This window comes from Cyrtonyx montezumae, unplaced genomic scaffold, assembly GCF_038088225.1.
Source record: "Cyrtonyx montezumae isolate F1298 unplaced genomic scaffold, pur_monq_1.0 scaffold_39, whole genome shotgun sequence".
NCBI classification, from domain to species: Eukaryota; Metazoa; Chordata; class Aves; order Galliformes; family Odontophoridae; genus Cyrtonyx; species Cyrtonyx montezumae.
Window position 1 is genome coordinate 1,444,266 of NW_027072044.1, and position 18,775 is coordinate 1,463,040.

Here is an 18,775-nt window from a genome sequence, read left to right on the forward strand (position 1 = left end):
TCTGGGGAATCAGCCTTTTGTATTGTCACTAGCACGGCAGCGGGGGGTTGTGGGTTTTGTTTAGGTTTATTTTTTACATAAAAGATTTGTTTTTTATAGTGAAAGGCGCCTGAGGTTTCTCTTGACCCCCCCCTCCCCCCAATGCCATCACATCCACCCCAGTGCTGGCAGGGGGGAGGTGAGTTCTCATCCCTTCACCCTCAGTCATCTTCACCCCAGAGCTCTCTCTCTGAGCCTCCAGAAGCCCCAAAACATCCGTGTGCCCCAGAGGCAGAGCACAGGGTGGCATGACAGAGGGATGCAGCCCTGTTCCTGCTGCTCCCACCCCACTGCTGGCCCCTGCAGCCCCCAGGGGCTCTTTGGGGCTGGAAGTAGGGGCACAGCGTATGGGATCTCAGGGCACAGCCGTCCCCATGTGCCCCAGCACGGGGCTCAGCACAGCACAACTGAGCACAGCTGATGTAAAGTGCACTTTAATAACACAAGTGTCCATGCAGCTCGCTCCAGTGCCAGCTCGTTGAGATAATGCTTTTAGTTTAATAAGCCACATTTCTCTTTTCTCCCTCCCTCCCCGCTTTGCTTATGACATTCTGGATCAACATGGGTCGGCTGCAGCACGGAGCAGTGGGCAGAGCCGGGGGGGGTGGGGGCACAGTGGGGCTGCAGAGCACAGCCCAAACCGCCCCGGGGCTGCAGCTGAGCTCTGCTCCGAGCCCTCCACGTCCCCGTCCCTCTCACCGCACATCAGCCCCTCCAGGGGGCTCACACGGGGCATCTGGGGGCCGGGGGCTGCTCCTCGCCAGGGCTGCCGCTGTCCCAGTCCCCCCCGCCTCCCTCCCCCACCCGCTGTGGGAACTCATGAGCTCTGATTCATTACATTTGTCTGATGATCAATATTTTTGCCAGCTGGTCCTTGGCTTCCTCGCTCGTTTTCTTTTCCCTATTAACGTAGCGCAGCCTCTCCTTCCCCATCCTCCCCGGCAGCGCAGCGTTCCGCTCCTGGCATCGAGCAATCCTCGCACCGCACCGCGCCTCGGTTGCGGGGTGTCCGCTTCGCCCCGCGACGTCTCCACGATGGCCCGGGGGTCCTCGGGGGGTCCCCTCCCGCTGATTCCCGGGGACGCTCATCCCCGCCCGGAGGCAGCGGGGCGGGCGGGGCCCGGGAGATCTCCTGGCGTCGCCGCTCCCGCTCCATCCCGGCCCCCCCCTCCGCGGCGGAGCTGCCCCCGCCTCCGGCCCGCCCCGTCCCGCCCCGTCCCGGCTCGACGGGCGCAGCGCGGGGCCCCATGGCGGGGCTGCGGGCGCTCTGGCTGCTGGCGGCCGCGCTGGGGGCTGCGGGGGGGCACCCGCATCCCTGCCGCGGTCCGACCCGACCCGGCCCCGCCGTGCGCCTGGGAGCGCTGCTGCCCTCCGCCTTCCCCGGCCGCGTCCGCGCTGCGCTGTCCGGTGGGGGTCCCGGGGAGGGGGGTCCCGGAGCGGTGCTGCCGTACAACCGCAGCCTGGAGGTGGTGGCGGGCGGTCCGGAGGCGCGGGATCCGGCCTCGCTGTTGCGGTGGTTGTGCGGGGCGCTGCTGGGGCGCGGCGTGGCGGCGGTGCTGGCCGTGCCCCGCTCCCGTCGGGAGCTGCTCCAGATCGACTTCTTCGCCGCGGCGTTGCGCGTTCCCTTCGTCAGCGTCGTCGGCAGCGGCCGCGCTCCGCCGTTCCGCGCTCAGGTAAGTGCCCGACCCGGCGGGACCCGAAAGGAGAGCGCTCCGTCCCGGTCCCGCTTCCCCTTCTCCGCCCTCATCCCATCCCGGCTCCATCCCACCCAGCTCCCTGCCTACCTCCATCCCTATCCCGGCTCCATCCCAGACCTCATTCCAGCCCCAATCTCTGCCCCTATCCCGGCTCCCGTCTCGTCGCTGTCCCAGCTCTATCTTGGCTCCCATCCTGGAAGAGTCAGAGCTTCCCAGCTTCATCCTGAGCCCCATCCTGCTCTTGTCCTGGCTCTGTCCCAGTCCCCGTCACTGTCCCGACCCAATCCCACTTCCCAGTCCAAGGCAGCCCAGGACCACAGTTCACAGCCGAGCAGAGCCCCAGCCCCGTGCCCCTGGGTGTGGGTTTGTCCCTCTCCATTCCCTCAGCCACACCTCCCTGGAGTCAGACCCCCCCCCCCTCCACTCGGGACTGTTATCCTCCTTCATAGGCGCATTTAGGCTCCTTCACCTGTTGTAGGGCTCGGCCACATCTCTGCTCCACTGCTGGGAAGGTGACTCCATGTCCCAGCACGCAGTGGCTGTTTCAGTGTTAGCTGTGCTCTCGCAGCTCCTGCTCAGGGCTGGGGCCACGCAGGCATGGTGCTGGCATCCCCCTGCACCGCTGGGCTCTGCACAGCTTCAGTGCTGCATCAGCGGGGGGGGGGTGGGGGGGGGAAACCGTGTCCCCAGTCCACGCCGCTGCTGAGAAGCGGCGCTAAGAATGGGGTGGGACGGACAGCACGGAGCAGAGGGTCACACCCACCGCCCTTCGTGCCCACAGAGCCCCTTCCACTTCCACATGGACCGGCAGAGCTCGCTGGAGACGCTGGCAGAGCTGCTGGCCAGCGTCCTGCATGCCCACGAGTGGCACGAAGCCACGCTGGTGCTGTGCCGCCCCTGGGACATCACCGCCTTCCTCAACCGCGCGCAGCTCTCCCTGCACACCGTGCTGGACCTCCGCTGCCTGCACGAGCCCAGGGCCGCGCGGTGCCTCCGGCAGCACCGGGAGCACCTGGGGGCCCTGTCCGGCCCCGCCGTGGTGCTGGGCTGTGACCTGCGGCGCGCACGGCGGCTCTTCGGGGCAGCGGAGCGCGCGGGGCTGCGGGCGCAGGAGGTGCGCTGGGTGCTGGGCTCCCCGCTGCACGCCGCCGAGCTGCAGGGCGAGGGGCTGCCCGCGGGGCTGCTGGCCTTCGGGGAGGTGGGCTCCGCGCCGCTGGAGCCCTTCGTGAGCGATGCGGTGGAGCTGCTGACCCGCGCCATCGGCAGCGCCGCCGCCGTGCGCCCCGACCTCGCGCTCAACCCCCCCATGGTGAACTGCAACGACCGCCCCGGGGACAGCGCCGAGTCCTCGGGGCTCATCCTGTCCCGGTGAGCGGCGCGCTGCCGGCACCCCGTCCCCCCCCTGCCCATCTCTCCCCCAGCGAAGCCCCCCCCCTCCATGACCCCCCCGCTCCCCGCAGGTTCCTGTCCAACACCTCCTTCCACGGGCGGACGGGGCCGGTGCGGGTGCGGGATGGGACGCGGGTGCAGACGGAGCAGCAGTACCGCGTGTGGAGCCTGCAGAGCGACCCGCGGGGACGGCCCACCTGGGTGACGGTGGGCACGTGGCAGCACGGCAAGCTGAGGCTGGAGGAGGGCACGTGGCACAGCCACCTCCAGCGCAAAGCCCACCCCGAGGGCAACGGCGGAGCCCGCGCACGGCTGCGGGTGGTGACGTTGGTGGAGCATCCCTTCGTCTTCACGCGGGAGGTGGATGAGGACGGGAGCTGCCCCGCTGGGCAGCTGTGCCTGGATCCTGGCACCAACGACTCGGCCGTGCTGGATGGGCTCTTCGAGGAGCTGAGCGCTGAGAACGGCTCCGTGCCGCGCGAGTACAAGAAGTGCTGCTATGGGTACTGCATCGACCTGCTGGAGCGGCTGGCCGAGGACGTGCCCTTCGACTTCGAGCTCTACATCGTGGGCGATGGGAAATACGGCGCGTGGAAGAACGGGCGCTGGACGGGGCTGGTGGGGGACCTGCTCAGCGGCGCGGCCCACATGGCCGTCACCTCCTTCAGCATCAACTCGGCGCGCAGCAAAGTCATCGACTTCACCAGCCCCTTCTTCTCCACCAGCCTGGGCATCCTGGTGAGGACCAAGGACACGGCGTCGCCCATCGGGGCCTTCATGTGGCCACTGCACTGGACCACGTGGGTGGGCATCTTCGTGGCCCTGCACATGACCGCACTCTTCCTCACCCTTTACGAGTGGAAGAGCCCCTATGGAATGACCCCCCACGGCCGCAACCGCATGAAGATCTTCTCCTACTCCTCAGCCCTCAACCTCTGCTACGCCATCCTCTTTGGGCGCACTGTCTCCAGCAAGACGCCCAAGTGCTGCACCGGCCGCTTCCTCATGAACCTCTGGGCCATCTTCTGCCTCCTGGTGCTCTCCAGCTACACGGCCAACCTGGCGGCCGTCATGGTGGGAGAGAAAACCTTCGAGGAGCTCTCGGGCATCCACGACCCCAAGGTGGGAGCTCAGCGGGAGGGGCAGGATGGGGCTGGGATGGCTGTGGCTCCTCGTGGGGTGTCCTTGCCAGACCCCCTGCAGGAGCTGCTGCTTCATCAGGGGGTCCCAGCCCCTCCTGCCCGCTGCCATCACCCCGTGTGGGGGGGGGTTTCTGATGCCACGGTGCCCCTTCCAGCTGCACCACCCCTCTCAGGGCTTCCGCTTCGGCACCGTGTGGGAGAGCAGCGCCGAGGAGTACATCAAGAAGAGCTTCCCCGAAATGCACGGGCACATGTGGCGCTACAACGTCCCCACCACCCCCGCCGGCGTCACCATGCTCAAGTGAGGGTCAGGGGTATGGGGGCACCGTCTTGTTCCCCCCCCCCCCCCCCCGCTTTCTGCACACCCCCCAGCTCAGGGGAGCGGCCCCACCCCGCCTGAGCCCCCCCACCTTGGCACAGGACGGAACCCCCCAAGCTCAACGCCTTCATCATGGACAAATCCCTGCTGGACTACGAGGTGTCCATCGACTCCGACTGCAAGCTGCTCACCGTGGGGAAGCCCTTTGCCATTGAAGGTGGGCAGGTGCACAGCACCGGGGCTGCGGGGGTCCCTGGGTGCGTACCCCCATCCCAGCTCTGCCTCTTTTACCCCTCCCCCCCACGACCACGGGGGCCAGGCTACGGCATCGGCCTCCCCCAGCACTCACCGCTGACCTCCAAGCTGTCGGAGTACATCAGCCGCTACAAGTCGGCCGGCTTCATGGACCTGCTGCACGACAAGTGGTACCGCATGGTGCCCTGCGGCAAGCGCGTCTTCGCTGTCACTGAGGTGGGGGTCCAGGACGGGGTGGGGGCTCTGCAGCTGTCCCCTCCCCACCACCCACCTCCCCCCCCCCCCCCCCCGATGACTCCTCCCAACCCCACAGACCCTGCAGATGGGGATCTATCACTTCTCGGGGCTGTTTGTGCTGCTGTGCATCGGGTTGGGCGGTGCGCTGCTCACCTCGCTGGGTGAGCACGCCTTCTACCGCCTCATCCTGCCCCGCATCCGCCGCAAGAAGCGCTTCAGCTATTGGCTGCACACCAGCCAGGTGAGGAGGAGGAGGGGGGGACGCTGCCTTCCTCCCTCCCACAGCTCCCACACCTCCCTCATCGCCCTTCCCCCTGCCCTGCAGAAAATCCACCGCGCTCTCAACATGGGCACGGAGGAGCAGAGGAGGCAGAAGCTGCGCCTGGAGCAGAGGTAAAGTATGGTGTAAGCATCGTTGCCCCTCTCCTCCTCCCCGCAGCTCTGGAGGAGCCCATCGACCCCAACCCCTCTCCTCCCCCAGGCACAGCCCCCAGCAGAACCCAGCGCAGGGACAGAAGGAGGTGCGGCGGGTGCGCTTTCAGCTGGACACCCCCGAGGGTCCCCCGGGCCCCCCCAGCAATGGGGTGGTGCAGGGGGAGGGAGCAGGGGGTGAGAGCGAGCTGCAGGAGCTGGAGGAGAAGATCGAGGCGATGCGGGAGCAGCTGCGTGCAGCACTGCTGAGGAAGAGTGAGCTGATGTCAGCACTGGGCACGGCCAGGGGCAGCCAGGCCCCAGCATCAAGCACAGGGCAAAGCCAGGAGGACAGGTGAGCACGGGGTGGGGGCTGAAGGGGGTAACAGGAGAAAAAGCAAGCCTGCGGTTTTCTCCTCCAGCTGCACAGTGAAAGGAGCAGGGCTCAGAGTACAGCTGACGGCCCTGCCCCAGCACAGCAGCCCACGGGGCTCAGCAGTCACAGGAGACCCCCACACCCCGAGCCCAGGAGGAGGGAGCAGCCCCAGGGTCAGGGCTGAGAGCCTGGCCCCCGAAGAGCCAGCAGCAGGGAGCTGACATCAGGCTGAGCTCCGGAGCCACAACCAGAGAGCACGGGGCCCTGGGGGGGAAGGACAGACATCACCAGTGCTGGCCCTTCCTCAGGCTGCGTGGAGAAGAGCGCAGGCTCAGTGCACTCACCTCCATCCGAGGCAGCAGAGGGAAGAACTAAGTCCAACTGGAAGGGCCTGGGCTGGCTGGCAGCAGCCAGGGATGCCACAGGCACGTCCTCCCTCCCTGCAGCCTCCTCCTTGTGCAGAGGATGCACTGGTGAGCACAGCAGTGGGGGCCTGAGCTCAGCCCCCCTCCAGGATCCTCACCTTCCAGCAGGACCCCATCCCAGTGCTAGCAGGACAGCACCGAGCAGCTGTTAGATATAATATTTATTATTATATACAAACACATTTTGTACATTAAATAGAATGGACTCTACTCCTCATTCATCAAATGATTTGGTTTGTTTCCCCACCTTCCCCTCCCGCTCCTCTTAAAAGCCTACAGTTACTCCTTGTAACATCTGTGCCCAGGAGTGAGACAAGGTCTGTGCCCTTGTCTCGCTGCCCAGCCCTCCCAGGAAGGAGGCTGCAGAAGGGTCCAGAAGCCCTGAGAGCAGTGCCCAGGGCTCAGTGACACAAGAAGAGAAAAAACGGGGCAGCACCCGGGTGGGAAGTGCAGAGAAAATGAAGACAGAGGGCTGTGAGTCCCCGTGCTGCCAACACGGAAACCCACTCCTGGTGGAAGCTGTGGCAGTGCCCACGAGAGACCTCTGAGAGGGGCACAGCGATGCTGCTGGGAGGCTGCAGGCCCCACAGAGCCCAAGCCCCTTCCCCTCCCCCACCTCCTCCCAGCAGTTTCTCCCTGAGCTGCTCTCCTCCCAGCCCTGCAGTCATGGCACTCTCCTGCATCACTCTGCAGGAGTCCTGCTCTACCTGCAAGCAGAGATCCCCACCTGGGTCCAATCGAGCCAGGGTGCAGGACACAGGGCTGGGGCACAAACCCAAGCTCCACCTCTGCTGCCAGGGAAATGAGGGGAAAAAAAAAATCAGCTGAAATTTCTCTTTAGTGTTTTGGTTCTTTGCTAAATCATCATCTCATGCAACAGTTGAGCCAGCACGACGCCGATCTCTCCTCAGGGATGGGGGCTGATCTTAAAACACAAACGTGTCCCATCGAAGGGACAAGGCACTGAAAAACTAACTAGCTCACCTGCAGCTGCTGAAAGCAGAGCTGTATAGACAGAGCTGCTGCCCTCCTCCTCCACAACTGAGGCTACAGGTCAGCTCCCAGAGGTTTTTAACTGATAGCATTTGCTTGTGGCAGGAGCTCCTGCTTTACACACACACTGAGGAAGGGCCAAACTCACCAGGCTCTTGCAGTCACCAGCAGAAGGGGACATCACCTCTCCAGGGTCGAATAACTCCTCTACTGCTTCCAAGCACAGATAAACGTGTCCTTCCTCGGGTGGATGCTCTAACCTGGACCTGGTCACTTCTACCCTTAAACCCACTGACTAAAGGAAGTTTAATGTCAGGGGAAAAAAATCTAATGGGGCTAAAAATGCAGTTTCTGCTTTGGTTATTACCCAGCTTTGCTCTGGTGTGAGCAGCTCCAGTGTTGGGGGGAGGCACTGAGCTTCTCTTCCCCTAGGAAAGGGAAGGTGACTTGTTTTCTCCTCAGCTGCTCTCCCCTTGGTGGCTGAAGATGCTCTCCCTGCTCACACACAGTTGCTATTACAACCAGAGAGTCACTGTGCACACACGTGGTTTGTCACAAATCAGCTCATGTTTGCAAGCAACGCCCACAGACTGCCAACACAACCTCAGGGGGCAAGAAAGAGCCATGACAGCACAGTGACAGCACGGAGGACACGGCCAGCCTGCTCACCCACAGTGGCACAAGGCTCCTCTGATGCCTTGCAGGCAGAGGGATGTGCCCTTACTCTCTTCTCCCTGCAGGGAGGATCTGGCTCTGAGCAGTCCCACCAGCCTCACAGTGCACACGTGTTTTTCTCTGGGGAGTTCACTGCAGCATCTTTTTCTCTGTCCCAGCTGCTCTGCCTCCATTAAGAGGAATTCATGGGTTAAGGATGATGGTGAAGTGAGAAATAGTAACAAACGAAATCCAAACGCCTTCCTGGCAGTCCAGAGTGACAGTAATGAGGACTCAAGACAGGCTCCTCAAGTCTGGCTCCGAGCAAGGCCCAGAGCTAGCTGTACTATCCACTGGTGCTGGGCAAGGGTTGCTCTCTCCCCGGTCCCCAAGAGCACAGCCCAAGAGTTTGTCCTGATCAGTGTTCTCCACAAAAGCCGGAGGGGACTGTGCCACAGTGCCATTCACAATGCAGTTCTTGCCACTGGGCTTTGCTTGGCTGCCCGAGCTCTCCGCAGCCTCAGTCTGCTCTGCAGGGGGAGGGCTGGGGATGGAGGCCCCATCCTCCTGCACGGGGACAGGGGCTGGAGCTGCAGCCACCTCTGTGGCAGAGGGACCATCTGCAGCAGCGACCACAGATGCTGAAGTGACTTCGATAGTGATGGAGCCCACAGCAGTGTCCGGGTGGTCGCTGCTCACCCGGATGCGTGCGAGCAAGCTGGAGGCAGCAGCAGCGTCCTGAGGGCTCCCAGCAGCCACAGCTTCGTGCACCACGTTGGGCTCCAGGAGGGTAGAGCTCAGGTCAGAAAGAAATGAAGCCTCCGTGACGATGGCAGCTGTCTCAGCGACCCAGTTGAGGTCACTCCCAACTGAAGTGGCTGCGGCGGTGGCGATGACGCTGGAGGCATCACCAGGGGCCAGCACTGCTGGGCTGCTGCTCTCCCCGGATGGGCCAGCAGCCAGGTGGGGTTGGTGGCCCCCCACGTCCGCCCCAGCTGGGGTAGTGTTGTTGTTGAGGTTGTCCTGGAGTGCTGTCTGAGTGCCCTGGCCCACCTGCTGGTTCTGCAGCAGCATCTCCTGGATCCGGATCTGCCGGAGGATAGCTGGCAGCTCGTAGTGGTGGAAGAAGTAAATCATTGAATGCTGGAGATGGTAAAGGGAGAGGAATCACTCATCAGGACTGAGTGACAAGCCTAGGCATACCCCCCTAAACTACTCTTTCATCCCTATGTAAAAACAGTAAGAGCATCTAAATTCTCTTCCTTTGCAAAGATTGATCCCTTCTATTAGGGCTGCAAACTGCTGTCAGAGAGCAACTCGAAGAGCTCTGAAGACAGGTGATGGAGTACAACTCCCCTTCCTTTGCAGAGGTGAGAGCAAGGCTAAAGGCATTCACCTCTGGCCCAACTTCAGCTCTCTGCCTGCATCTCACAGCAGAGAGGGAGCAGGTCAGCACAGATCTGCTCCACTCCTCAGCCACTGCACAGGAGATTCTCAATGGGATTCATTCCAGGGATGAGCTAGGAATCCTTCCCTAACAGTTCCCAAAGCTCACTTGACATCAGCCTGCTGTCTGCGAGCCAGTGACCAAAGTCCTGCAGTGTGACAGCCTCCCCATGTCACTCCACTTCCAAACTCAAGCAGTTCGACACAGAATCTGATTGAGCCCAAAACCTCAGTTCCTTTGCATCACTTTTTGACATGGCTGATTACTCACACCAGCTGTCCTGCTGCCAGTTTCAACTGCAGGTAGGCAGAACCCCCCCCCTTCCGAGGGCTGCAGTGACCAGGGCTGAACTCACAGGATGTCACCTGCCCCCAGATGTGGGTGCAGCAATAAGAGCAGCTACTCACCTGGATGAACAGCCACGAGGTGACCAGAGCCAGGCTGCTGTACTGCCCGTTGAACCGATAGTGGTAGGCATAGAAGGCAAAGTGGTACAGATAAAAGAACCTGCACAGAAAAGCAGTATCAGGATACATCAGTGGCCGTGGCAGATCTGAGTTTCTTTCTAATCATAACTCTATTTTGAGGTGGTACAGGGAGGTGCAGAACTCCATTAGTGGATACTAATTAATTAGCACTGCTTCACAGGTCTTAAGTAGAGCAAAACAAAGGGTAGGGGTGATTCCTGACACCCCTGCTCGAGTCCCAAAGCAGAAATAAGTGCACTTTGGACCCAGTGACACATAGGACAGCTCCCAAGGAGATACACAGAAGCTCTCAACCTCCTGGTTGAGATCTGAAGAAGGCTCCCACCACAGACTGGGAGCTGCAGCGAGGTGAAGTCCTCTTACCTGAGCCAATGCCTCTTACTCGTATTGGTGTGGCAACAGATAGCATCATACTGGTCAGCCAGCCACACGATGAGGATGATGTAAAATGCAGTTGTGGTGTCATTGAAGAACTCTGACATGATGGCCTCCATACCTACAGGACAGAGAGGGGTCTGACATCAGCACGTTGCAGGGCTGCATAATGGCATGGCAAAAAAAACTCACAACAATCCCTGTTTAAAGCAACAGCTACAGTCAAGTTGCACTGCTGACTGAAGTCACTATGCAGACAGAGGATCAGCTCTGCCTAGCAGAGATTTCAGTGGTTTTGATTGGCTCCTTAAAACTCAAATTATGCTGATGAGATGTGGTTACAGAAAGCGTGAATCTGAATGAACTGAAGTGAGACGTGGACAAAGCTTCAGTTTATGTGATTTCCAAATAAACAGCTTTTCTAGGGGACTCAGAATGACAATGCAGCTCACTATGCCATCAAATTCCAGAGCCTTCCATCTTGTGAAGGGCACACACACTGGCCACCTGCTGTGACCAGGTCAGAAGAGGGAATTACACTTCCTATGGATCCCAGAGGGCCTTGCAGCACACAGACAAGGAGTGAGTGTGTCCTTACCCACTAGAGCCAGAATGACAGTGAGCAGAGGAGCTGCAGGGAATGCAATTGTCATGTTCATTTCCAGCATCTGTAACAGGTCAACTGCAAGAAGGAGAACAGTGTAACACAGAGAGAACACAAAGCCAAGGAACCCTCCACCCCTACATCACTCCACATTCAGAGCACTGCAACGTTCCCAGCACACCTTAAATCCCTCAGAGAGTGCTTACCAATGAAGACAAAGATCTGGTGGTGTGAGTAGCGCAGCAGCATCGAAACAGACAGAGTCTGAAACAGCAGAACAGAAAAAACTGTCAGAACCACAGCACAGCTCAGATGGGCGAGCTCGGACTCGTCATGTGCATATCCCACATTTGTTAGTTTGAGCTATGCAGGCCAATTTCTCACAGAGCAATTAGGACTTCACAAACAGCAATTCATCTTCGTATTACTGCAGTGAAATAGACAGTAAGTAATTTGTTTGCAAAGAGACTGATTTTGAATATTTGAGCTGAGGCCAAAGCAAACAGAGCCGGAACTGAGGTTTCTTCCCATTCTGCATCTGTGCTCCTCCCAGCAGCTCAAAATGTCTGACAAAATGTCTGTGTTATTTTCATTTCTTCCTTCATTGGCCACAATATGCTCTTCACTTTTAGGACTATCAAATGCCCACATTAGAGGAGGGGGGAAAAAAAGTAGAGCAGAACTCCACCAGCTTAGCTGTAACAGCAGGTATGAGCTCAGGCCTCTACTGTAACAGCAAATCTTGCCCACGTGCTGATAGCTGGGCTCAGAGTCCAGCTCCTCCTTACTTACAAATATGACCATGATGACAAATGCTGCCAGGTAGGACGTCCTAGCCATCCACATGCTGACAAAGCGGTAGTGCTCCCCAGACACCACGTTACGAAGGAAACCTGCAACCAAGCAAACAAATAAACCAGGCAGTCCCAGTGGAGCTAACTCACAGAGCAAACTTTCCAGTGTCCTCGGAAGAAATAAGTTGTGATGCCTGAGATCTGTGCCAACACTGCTTCACACACGCACTCTTATTGTTATGCAGTGCAGTAAGGCCATAGGAAATCACGTTTGCAGATGTCTCCTCTCTCCTATTTCATTTTGTCCTCAGCAATAACATCCCTACGTAACACAGTGAGCTGTTCCCTGGGTTAGAGAACACTCAAAGTCAGAAGATGATATCCGTGCACCCGTGGAAAAGCAGCACTCACTCTGCTCAAGTGGTTCCTCCAAGTCTTACCTTTGTTTTCTTCATTTTCAGCTAAGGCTTTGACACTTGACATCAGGATGTCATCATAACCCAGGAACTCATCCAGCAACAGACGACTGAACCTATCCCCAAAGCACTGATCCCTGGTAGGATCTAGGCAGAAGAGAAGGGCAGTTACACCTGATGCTTTTCAAATGTGAGCACAGCCATGCAAGACTTGCAACTGCACTCGAACCTTTGGCACTGTAACTGAACTGGGCAGGACCAGGAGGCCAAATGTCACACCCTGACAAATATAGCCATGCTGGTAAAATGCTAATGCCAATCAGGCTTCAAGAAATCCATCTGGGCTGTCACACTCTCCACTGCCATACACATACAGGGAATTGGTCTCCTGGGCTTGGACTGCACCCCCAGTAAAAAAAAAAAGGGGGCACACCCTCAAGTAACAGCCCAGAGAACAAGTGTGTGTGAAGCTCAGAGGGGCTGGGAGGGACCAGGCTGGGCTCTGCACAGTGCTGCTGAGGCCACAACCTCACCCACCCCCCAGCACCTCCACACAGATTGGGCACTAACGAAGCACACACACGTATTCTACTGTACACTGATCAGCCTGTAAAAAATACCCCAAATCCAAGTAAAAAACAGTTTCTTTCTGGGCTTTATCTTTCAATAAATGACTAAGATACTCATGCAGGAACTTTTCTAGGTGAACTGGAAAGCCTCCATCAGTAAACAGGCAGTTATCAGTGGCTCTTTCTTCAATGAGAAAGCTATGCTAGATGTGACGTGATGGTTCAGGCACCAGAACAGGCTCCAGCACTCCTCTTGAAAAGGGTGTGACCTGCTAAAGCAATAACCACTCCATAAAGCAGCTCTCCTGCGTGGCAAGTGAGCGCCATCAACTGTTATAAAACAGTTTCCACGAGACTAAAGAAGACATGCACGTGAAGTTTGGAAGGGAGCTGCCAGCATGCATCTCTGCAGATATCTCTCTGCCAGGGTGCTGGAGCAGGCTGGCTCCCTCACTCACCCAAAGTCACCACCATCACAGGGATGCTGAGGCGCTGGCGCGTGCTCTGGGACAGGCGCAGGAACCCATACTCCAAGGAGTACTCCACAATGTACTCCTCCTGTGGCCACACTGCAAGAAAGGGTGGGAAGGGAGACTCAACAGAAGGGTATGCAGACAGTCAGCAAGAAGAAACGGGCTCTCCTGTTTGCTTTGCCTTCAGTTGCCACTATGAGATGGTTTTTAAGCTCAAGGGAAAATAAAGCGTTGAAGTATTGACGACAGAATCACTTTGTTGTACCACAGATCATCTCACCATGGGAATGCACTCTGTCTAAACGTTCAACGTGGTGTGCTCACATCACAGAAGAGCTGGAAAAATAATGCAAATGCTGGAATTGTCTAGCTACGTTAAGAAGGGGCACAACCCTCCCTCCCTCCACGTTGCTGGATCATTTCCAGTTTGGTGTTCAGCAAATCAAGGCACACTCCATCACTGTACACAGCACTGTACAGTATGACTCTCTTACAGAACTTAAGCAACTGTTAATTAAGGTATTGCACCAGAAACACTTAAACATCGCCCAGTCTTAAGAGACTTAATGGTCTCAAATACAGGACTAATGAGTTCTGGATCAGCATCAAGCAAAACTCTGTGAGACCAAGGAAACAGTGCTGCTGTGATGTCCAGTCTCACAATGCACCACAGAGCAAAGAATTCCAGTGTTTCCAGGACAGAGAGTGGAGGTGACAGACAAAAACCCAATTGCCATTTGTGTTTCACCAGGTTTTCGTTTTGTCTTCAATAGATTTCCTCCCCTAAGCAATGAGAGTTTCCTAACACTGGAATCCTACTTTAAATAACTCTGAGACACTGAATCTCCACGAAGGGTTTACAAAACATCTGCAGCTCAAGCAGTGCTGAGACAAGGAGAAGGACAGAGCAGGACAATACTTTGGATGATGCAGACTAGCAACACTGAATCTCGCAATCTACCCCAACTCGCTCGGTGGCTTTCAGGATTAGTTTGCTCTTCCAGGCACTGGTGTTGACTCAGGGACCCAAAAAAATGTTAATACAGTGAGGAATGTGCACTGTCAGTTGGATCCTCGCAGGTCTCAAGAGGACAGCAAACACAGAACTGCTCAGAAGAAGGAGGTTTACATTCATCTGACATACCTGGCACTGATTGCTGCAGAAACATGATGCCAGACCAGAAGGCTCCAGCAAATATGACAGCCCAGATGCACCCACCCAACTCCCAGCCTCCCTCCACCAAAAGGAAACATGCCACCATAGATCTGGTGTAGGGAGTGACAAGATTCACCACAGGTTAAAGCAACAGGGATAGCCAGGGGACAATTAAGGTTGCTAAGTGCAGGCCCAGGGAAGCCAGGAGAAGTGCAGGGAAGATGCAGGGAAAGGAGAGAGCACAGATAGCAGTGAAAGTTGTCTTTACCTGCTCTGGCTAGCATCTCAAACTCGGACACAGTCTCCCGCAGAGGCTGCATACCTTTAGTGGCTGCTTCACTAAATGAGAACTCCTGGCTTTCATTGTGGGCCAGCGCCTCGGTGCTGCTCATCCGGGATGGTTTGAGGAACACCTTGGGCTCTATATCCAGCTCAAACTGTTGGGAAACAGCAGCAGAGGAAGTCAGGTTAGCAGCAGCAGACTCGAGTGCTCCCTCTGTGCCCTCTGCCTCCAACAGGAAGACGAGCGAGGTCATTTTCTGTTGCTTTCTTAAAGTGTCAAAAGCTCAACAGGAAAAACTGAGGGAACACACACATTCTGAGTGTCTGAGGGCACACAGAGGGACCACAGCACATCCACAGCATCAGCACCAAACTGCCCCCACCCAAACCCACGCCCACCTCCCCCTGTGTACACAGGGAACGCATCTTCACCTTGATAGAGCTGTTTTCAAACATATCCACAGTCATCTCCTCCTCTTCCTCCTCCTCTTCCTCAGCCGTGGGCTCAACCACCATTCCTGGGAACTTCTCAGCACCACAGAACTGCAGGAAGATGGGGGCCCTGCTGGAGTTGCGCTGTATTTCCACCCGCAGGATGCCGTCCCGTGGCCATTTGTCCCTGACGTGCTCCAAGCAGTTAATGGGCGAGCGGGAGAAGGCGATGTGAATGTAAGCCAGGATGAAGAGCACAAAGAGAGCCTACACACAGCAGGAGACAAAGCAGAGACCGTCAGCACAACCAAACGTTGCCTGTTGATGTGCTGCCCTGTCTCACCCATCTCTCCTTCAGACACGGGTGGTTGAGAGCTTTTAAGCTTTCCAACCCCAGCTCCGTTTGCATAAAGCAGCCCCAAATCAACTTCTCCTCCAGCTCCACAGATTATATAATGCTCCCTTTGTACTTTGTCCCTTTGATACCTTGCTAACCAGCTGAAACCTCGTCTTTCTGAGGTAAACACCTCTCAGCCCAAAGCTTTTCCTGGGAACGAGAGCTCCCAAGGTGCCTTTGACCAAAACTTCTCTGTTACTGCACCGTGCTGGAGCTGAGTGCAGCTGGCTGTCACCCAGAGGCATGCTGCCATGTTAATATATACACTGCCTGGGGTCAAAGAAGTGCTGACTTGCACAAAACCACGTGTGAAGTGCCCACTGCCTTGCCTGCGTGTGTATGAGGACACAGCACTTCCTTCTGAGCTCAGGCAGCAATCCAGCACAGGTACAGAGCAGGCTGCCTGCAGACGACTTCCTACTGAATCCTCCCTCATTTCAAAGTGCCAAAGCACTGCCTGGAAAAAAACTGCCAACCCACAGATGAAAGAAATTCATGGCTTTTGTAAACAGATCCGCTGCTAACTCAACCCAACCACGAGGAAAGGCAACCCAAGCTTTTTTCAGAAAGGTCATAAAACACTGAGATAAATCTGTGTTTGATTTCTGCTCAACCAAGCAGATGTTAACCACAGAAGGAAAACAAACATCACAAAATAAAAGGCTGAGCCCTGCAGAGGACTACCTGCAATTACCTGGGTTTGTGCCACATCCAGAGCGACAGAGGTGTGCTCCAGGCTGTGGGGTTTCAGCATCACAGCACCAAGAGGAGGAACACACCCAAAGCAGCAGCAAGAACCACTGCCACCCTATGCCAAGAGTTGGGTTGCAAAGGAGTATTGTTATCAGAACAAAATGGCTTGCTTTAAGAGCATGCATTTGGGCCACAGTCCAGACAACCACCAGCCTGCCACCGAGCAACGGGACCTCCATTGAAAAGATATTTCAGGCTGGAGCAGGTCACTCCTTACTGAAAGAAGCTTTCCATCCAAGGAACAGCAAAACAAAGTAAAACAATAAAACCCACTTTCTATAATGAAGTTACCCAACAGGGTCCAAAGAACACCTGTCTGTAAGTGGCATGGCCCTGCTTCACACACTCACTTTCAAACTGCACTGAGATGCTCCTTGATTAAAGTACCTGTCCTTGTCATGTATTGTTCCTTTGTTATGGATAAACAGGCAGGTAATGTCACACCTGTAGAGGAGCTGCACAGGAGGAAGCTGGGGAAGGTGATCTCAAAACAGGAGTTGGATCAGGGAACCTATCCTGGCAGGGGGGTTGGACTCGATGATCCCTAGAGGACCCTTCCAACCCCTCCAATTCTGTGAACAGATCCCTGGTGGAGGAGAAATGGTGACAAAGCCAACCAGGAGCAGTGCCAGAGTGCCAAGCACAGCACACAGACTTGGCCTCATGTAGAGCCGTGGGTGGGCTGAAAGCACAACTGCCTGCTAACCCCAAGGGTGGGAGTAAAGATCTCCTCTGCTAATACTTTTATCTTCTCAGTGTGCTTCGATTAAAAGCAGGTGGCAGAAGGAAGTTCCCCTGGCTGCACTGCATGAAAGCACCTGGGCAGGGAGAAAAGAGTGTCTATGCAGCATGACACAGAGCATCCTCAATGTTTTCATGCTTTAAGTGGCTGGATTTTAGCAACCCATGGCACAAGCACTCTGGCAGCCCCCCTCTTTTATTTCCAGAGAAGGCAAGGGGAGCTCTGGAAGTCACAGGGCAGCACTTCACCTCTCCCAGAGCATCCTGATCCCCATGGGTGAGCTCTTCTCTTCCAGACCCCTCAAAACTCAGCTCCGGCCGCTCCATGAATCACAGAATCATAGGGGTTGGAAGGGACCTCAAGAGATGATCGAGTCCAACCCCACTGCCAAAGCAGCTCCCTACACCAGCTCACACAGGTAGGCATCCAGGCAGGTCTTGAATATCTCCAGAGAAGGAGACCCCACAACCCCCCTGGGCAGCCTGATCAGGTCCCCTCTCAGTCTTCTTTTCTCAAGAACAGACCCAGTTCGCTCCGCCTTTCTTCACTGGGGAGATCCTCCAGGCCCTTCACCATCTTCGTGGCCCACCTGAATCAAGGAACTGAACTGGACTGAATCTAAACCAGGCATCACATCTTTAGAAGAAACTCAGGGACCACTGCTGAAGAGAGCTACTGTTTGCAACTCAAGACAAGGGTGGTCCCATGAAGATAAGGACAACGCAGTGGTGGGTAGGGTGGTTATTTACAACACAATGGAGGGTGCAGAGAAGATAAGTGGAATTGCTGTTTGCAACTCAGTGGGGGAGTCTGTGAAGATAAGGAGGCAGATCTGCTGGCGACATAACGTGATCCCCTTAACATCTGGAAATTTACTTTTAGCTTTAACCCTACGACCACCGGAGCTGTCACTCACTCCGGAATTTCCATCCATGTGTCAAGTTACTTTGTTGGATTTCTCGGCTGGACTCTTTCCGAGAGATCCCTGTCTTTTTTTTTTTTATATAGTGGGGAGCCCAGAACCGGACGAGGCCTCACCAGGGCAGAGCAGAGGGGGAGGATCACCTCCCTCGACCTGACTACGACAAAAACCGCGGACAGCCTTCACCCCACGCGAGACAGGACGCCTCCAGCGGGGACGAGGCCACAGCAACCAGCAGCGCTCAGGACCCTCACGTTGCCCCCCCCAGGGCCCCTCACCTTGAGCAGCACGAAGAACTCGAAGACGCGGCGGAAGGAGGGCGGGAAGAGGCGCGCGTAGGTCACTGCCATCTTGAAGAAGAGCGCGTGGAAGAGGCGATCGCGGACGTTGATCAGAGGGTTCTGATTGAGGGCCGCGTTCCTCCCGCCCCGGTTGGTGCCCCCCCCCGGCCCGGTGTGGTTGGGCGGGGGGTGGTGGCCGTGGGGCTGCGGTTCGGACATGGCGGGGCCTTACGGGAGAGCGCGGCCCGGCCTCCCCCACCCCGCGCGGAGCTCAGCGGCCCTCGGGCTCGGCGCGGCCCCGCGGCGGAGCGACGCGGACGGGACGCGGTTCCCGAGACGGCCCCGCGGCCATGGGCGGCCCGGAGCGCCGCGGTCCCTCCTCCTCTTCCTCGCGGGGCCGCTCAGCGCCGCGCCGCCATCTTCCGGTGCGCACCGCGGGGAACGGTGGGACGGCGGAGGGCGGATAATGGCCCCGCCCCGATATGCAAAGCACAGGCTCTCCCGCCGTGCACCGCGCGCGGTTGGAGCGAGTTTGAGCGCAGAAAAACCCAAATTTCTGTGCAAAGGATAGATGCTGAGCGGAATGGATGAGAGATTCTGCTAGGGGGTAACACAGCGAAAAAGAATATGCATAGAGCAAAATCCGCTCTCGCCGTTACTTAAGAACTAAAGATTAGAAGACTTTTAAATACCGCTCCTCGGGTAGG

The 18,775-nt window shown here is 57.1% G+C and overlaps 3 protein-coding genes across 4 annotated transcripts in view; 1 reads left to right on the forward strand and 2 right to left on the reverse strand.

Annotated features, from left to right (window-relative positions):
• Positions 1 to 18,775, reverse strand: part of R3HDM4 (R3H domain containing 4) — a 64,204-nt gene that overhangs the window by 39,027 nt on the left and 6,402 nt on the right. The gene's annotated exons all lie outside the window — the stretch shown is intronic.
• Positions 1,287 to 6,494, forward strand: GRIN3B (glutamate ionotropic receptor NMDA type subunit 3B). Its single transcript, XM_065745835.1, has 9 exons — positions 1,287 to 1,712; positions 2,518 to 3,104; positions 3,197 to 4,247; positions 4,423 to 4,568; positions 4,688 to 4,803; positions 4,906 to 5,057; positions 5,155 to 5,319; positions 5,404 to 5,471; positions 5,560 to 6,494. The coding sequence occupies exons 1-9, from the start codon at positions 1,287 to 1,289 to the stop codon at positions 5,846 to 5,848; spliced, it is 3,000 nt and encodes a 999-aa protein (XP_065601907.1). The 3' UTR covers positions 5,849 to 6,494.
• TMEM259 (transmembrane protein 259) lies at positions 6,805 to 18,499 on the reverse strand. Of its 2 annotated transcripts, none has more exons than XM_065745992.1 (11): positions 18,066 to 18,499; positions 14,974 to 15,240; positions 14,582 to 14,696; positions 13,089 to 13,199; positions 12,086 to 12,208; positions 11,644 to 11,744; positions 11,058 to 11,115; positions 10,846 to 10,929; positions 10,236 to 10,368; positions 9,792 to 9,891; positions 6,805 to 9,080 (listed from the first exon to the last, which is right to left on the reverse strand). In XM_065745992.1, exons 1-11 carry the CDS (start codon positions 18,285 to 18,287, stop codon positions 8,232 to 8,234), a joined length of 2,163 nt encoding a protein of 720 aa, XP_065602064.1. In that variant the 5' UTR covers positions 18,288 to 18,499; the 3' UTR covers positions 6,805 to 8,231. The 2 variants fall into 2 exon arrangements, with proteins under 2 accessions (XP_065602064.1, XP_065602063.1); XM_065745991.1 differs by having other exon boundaries at positions 14,528 to 14,696.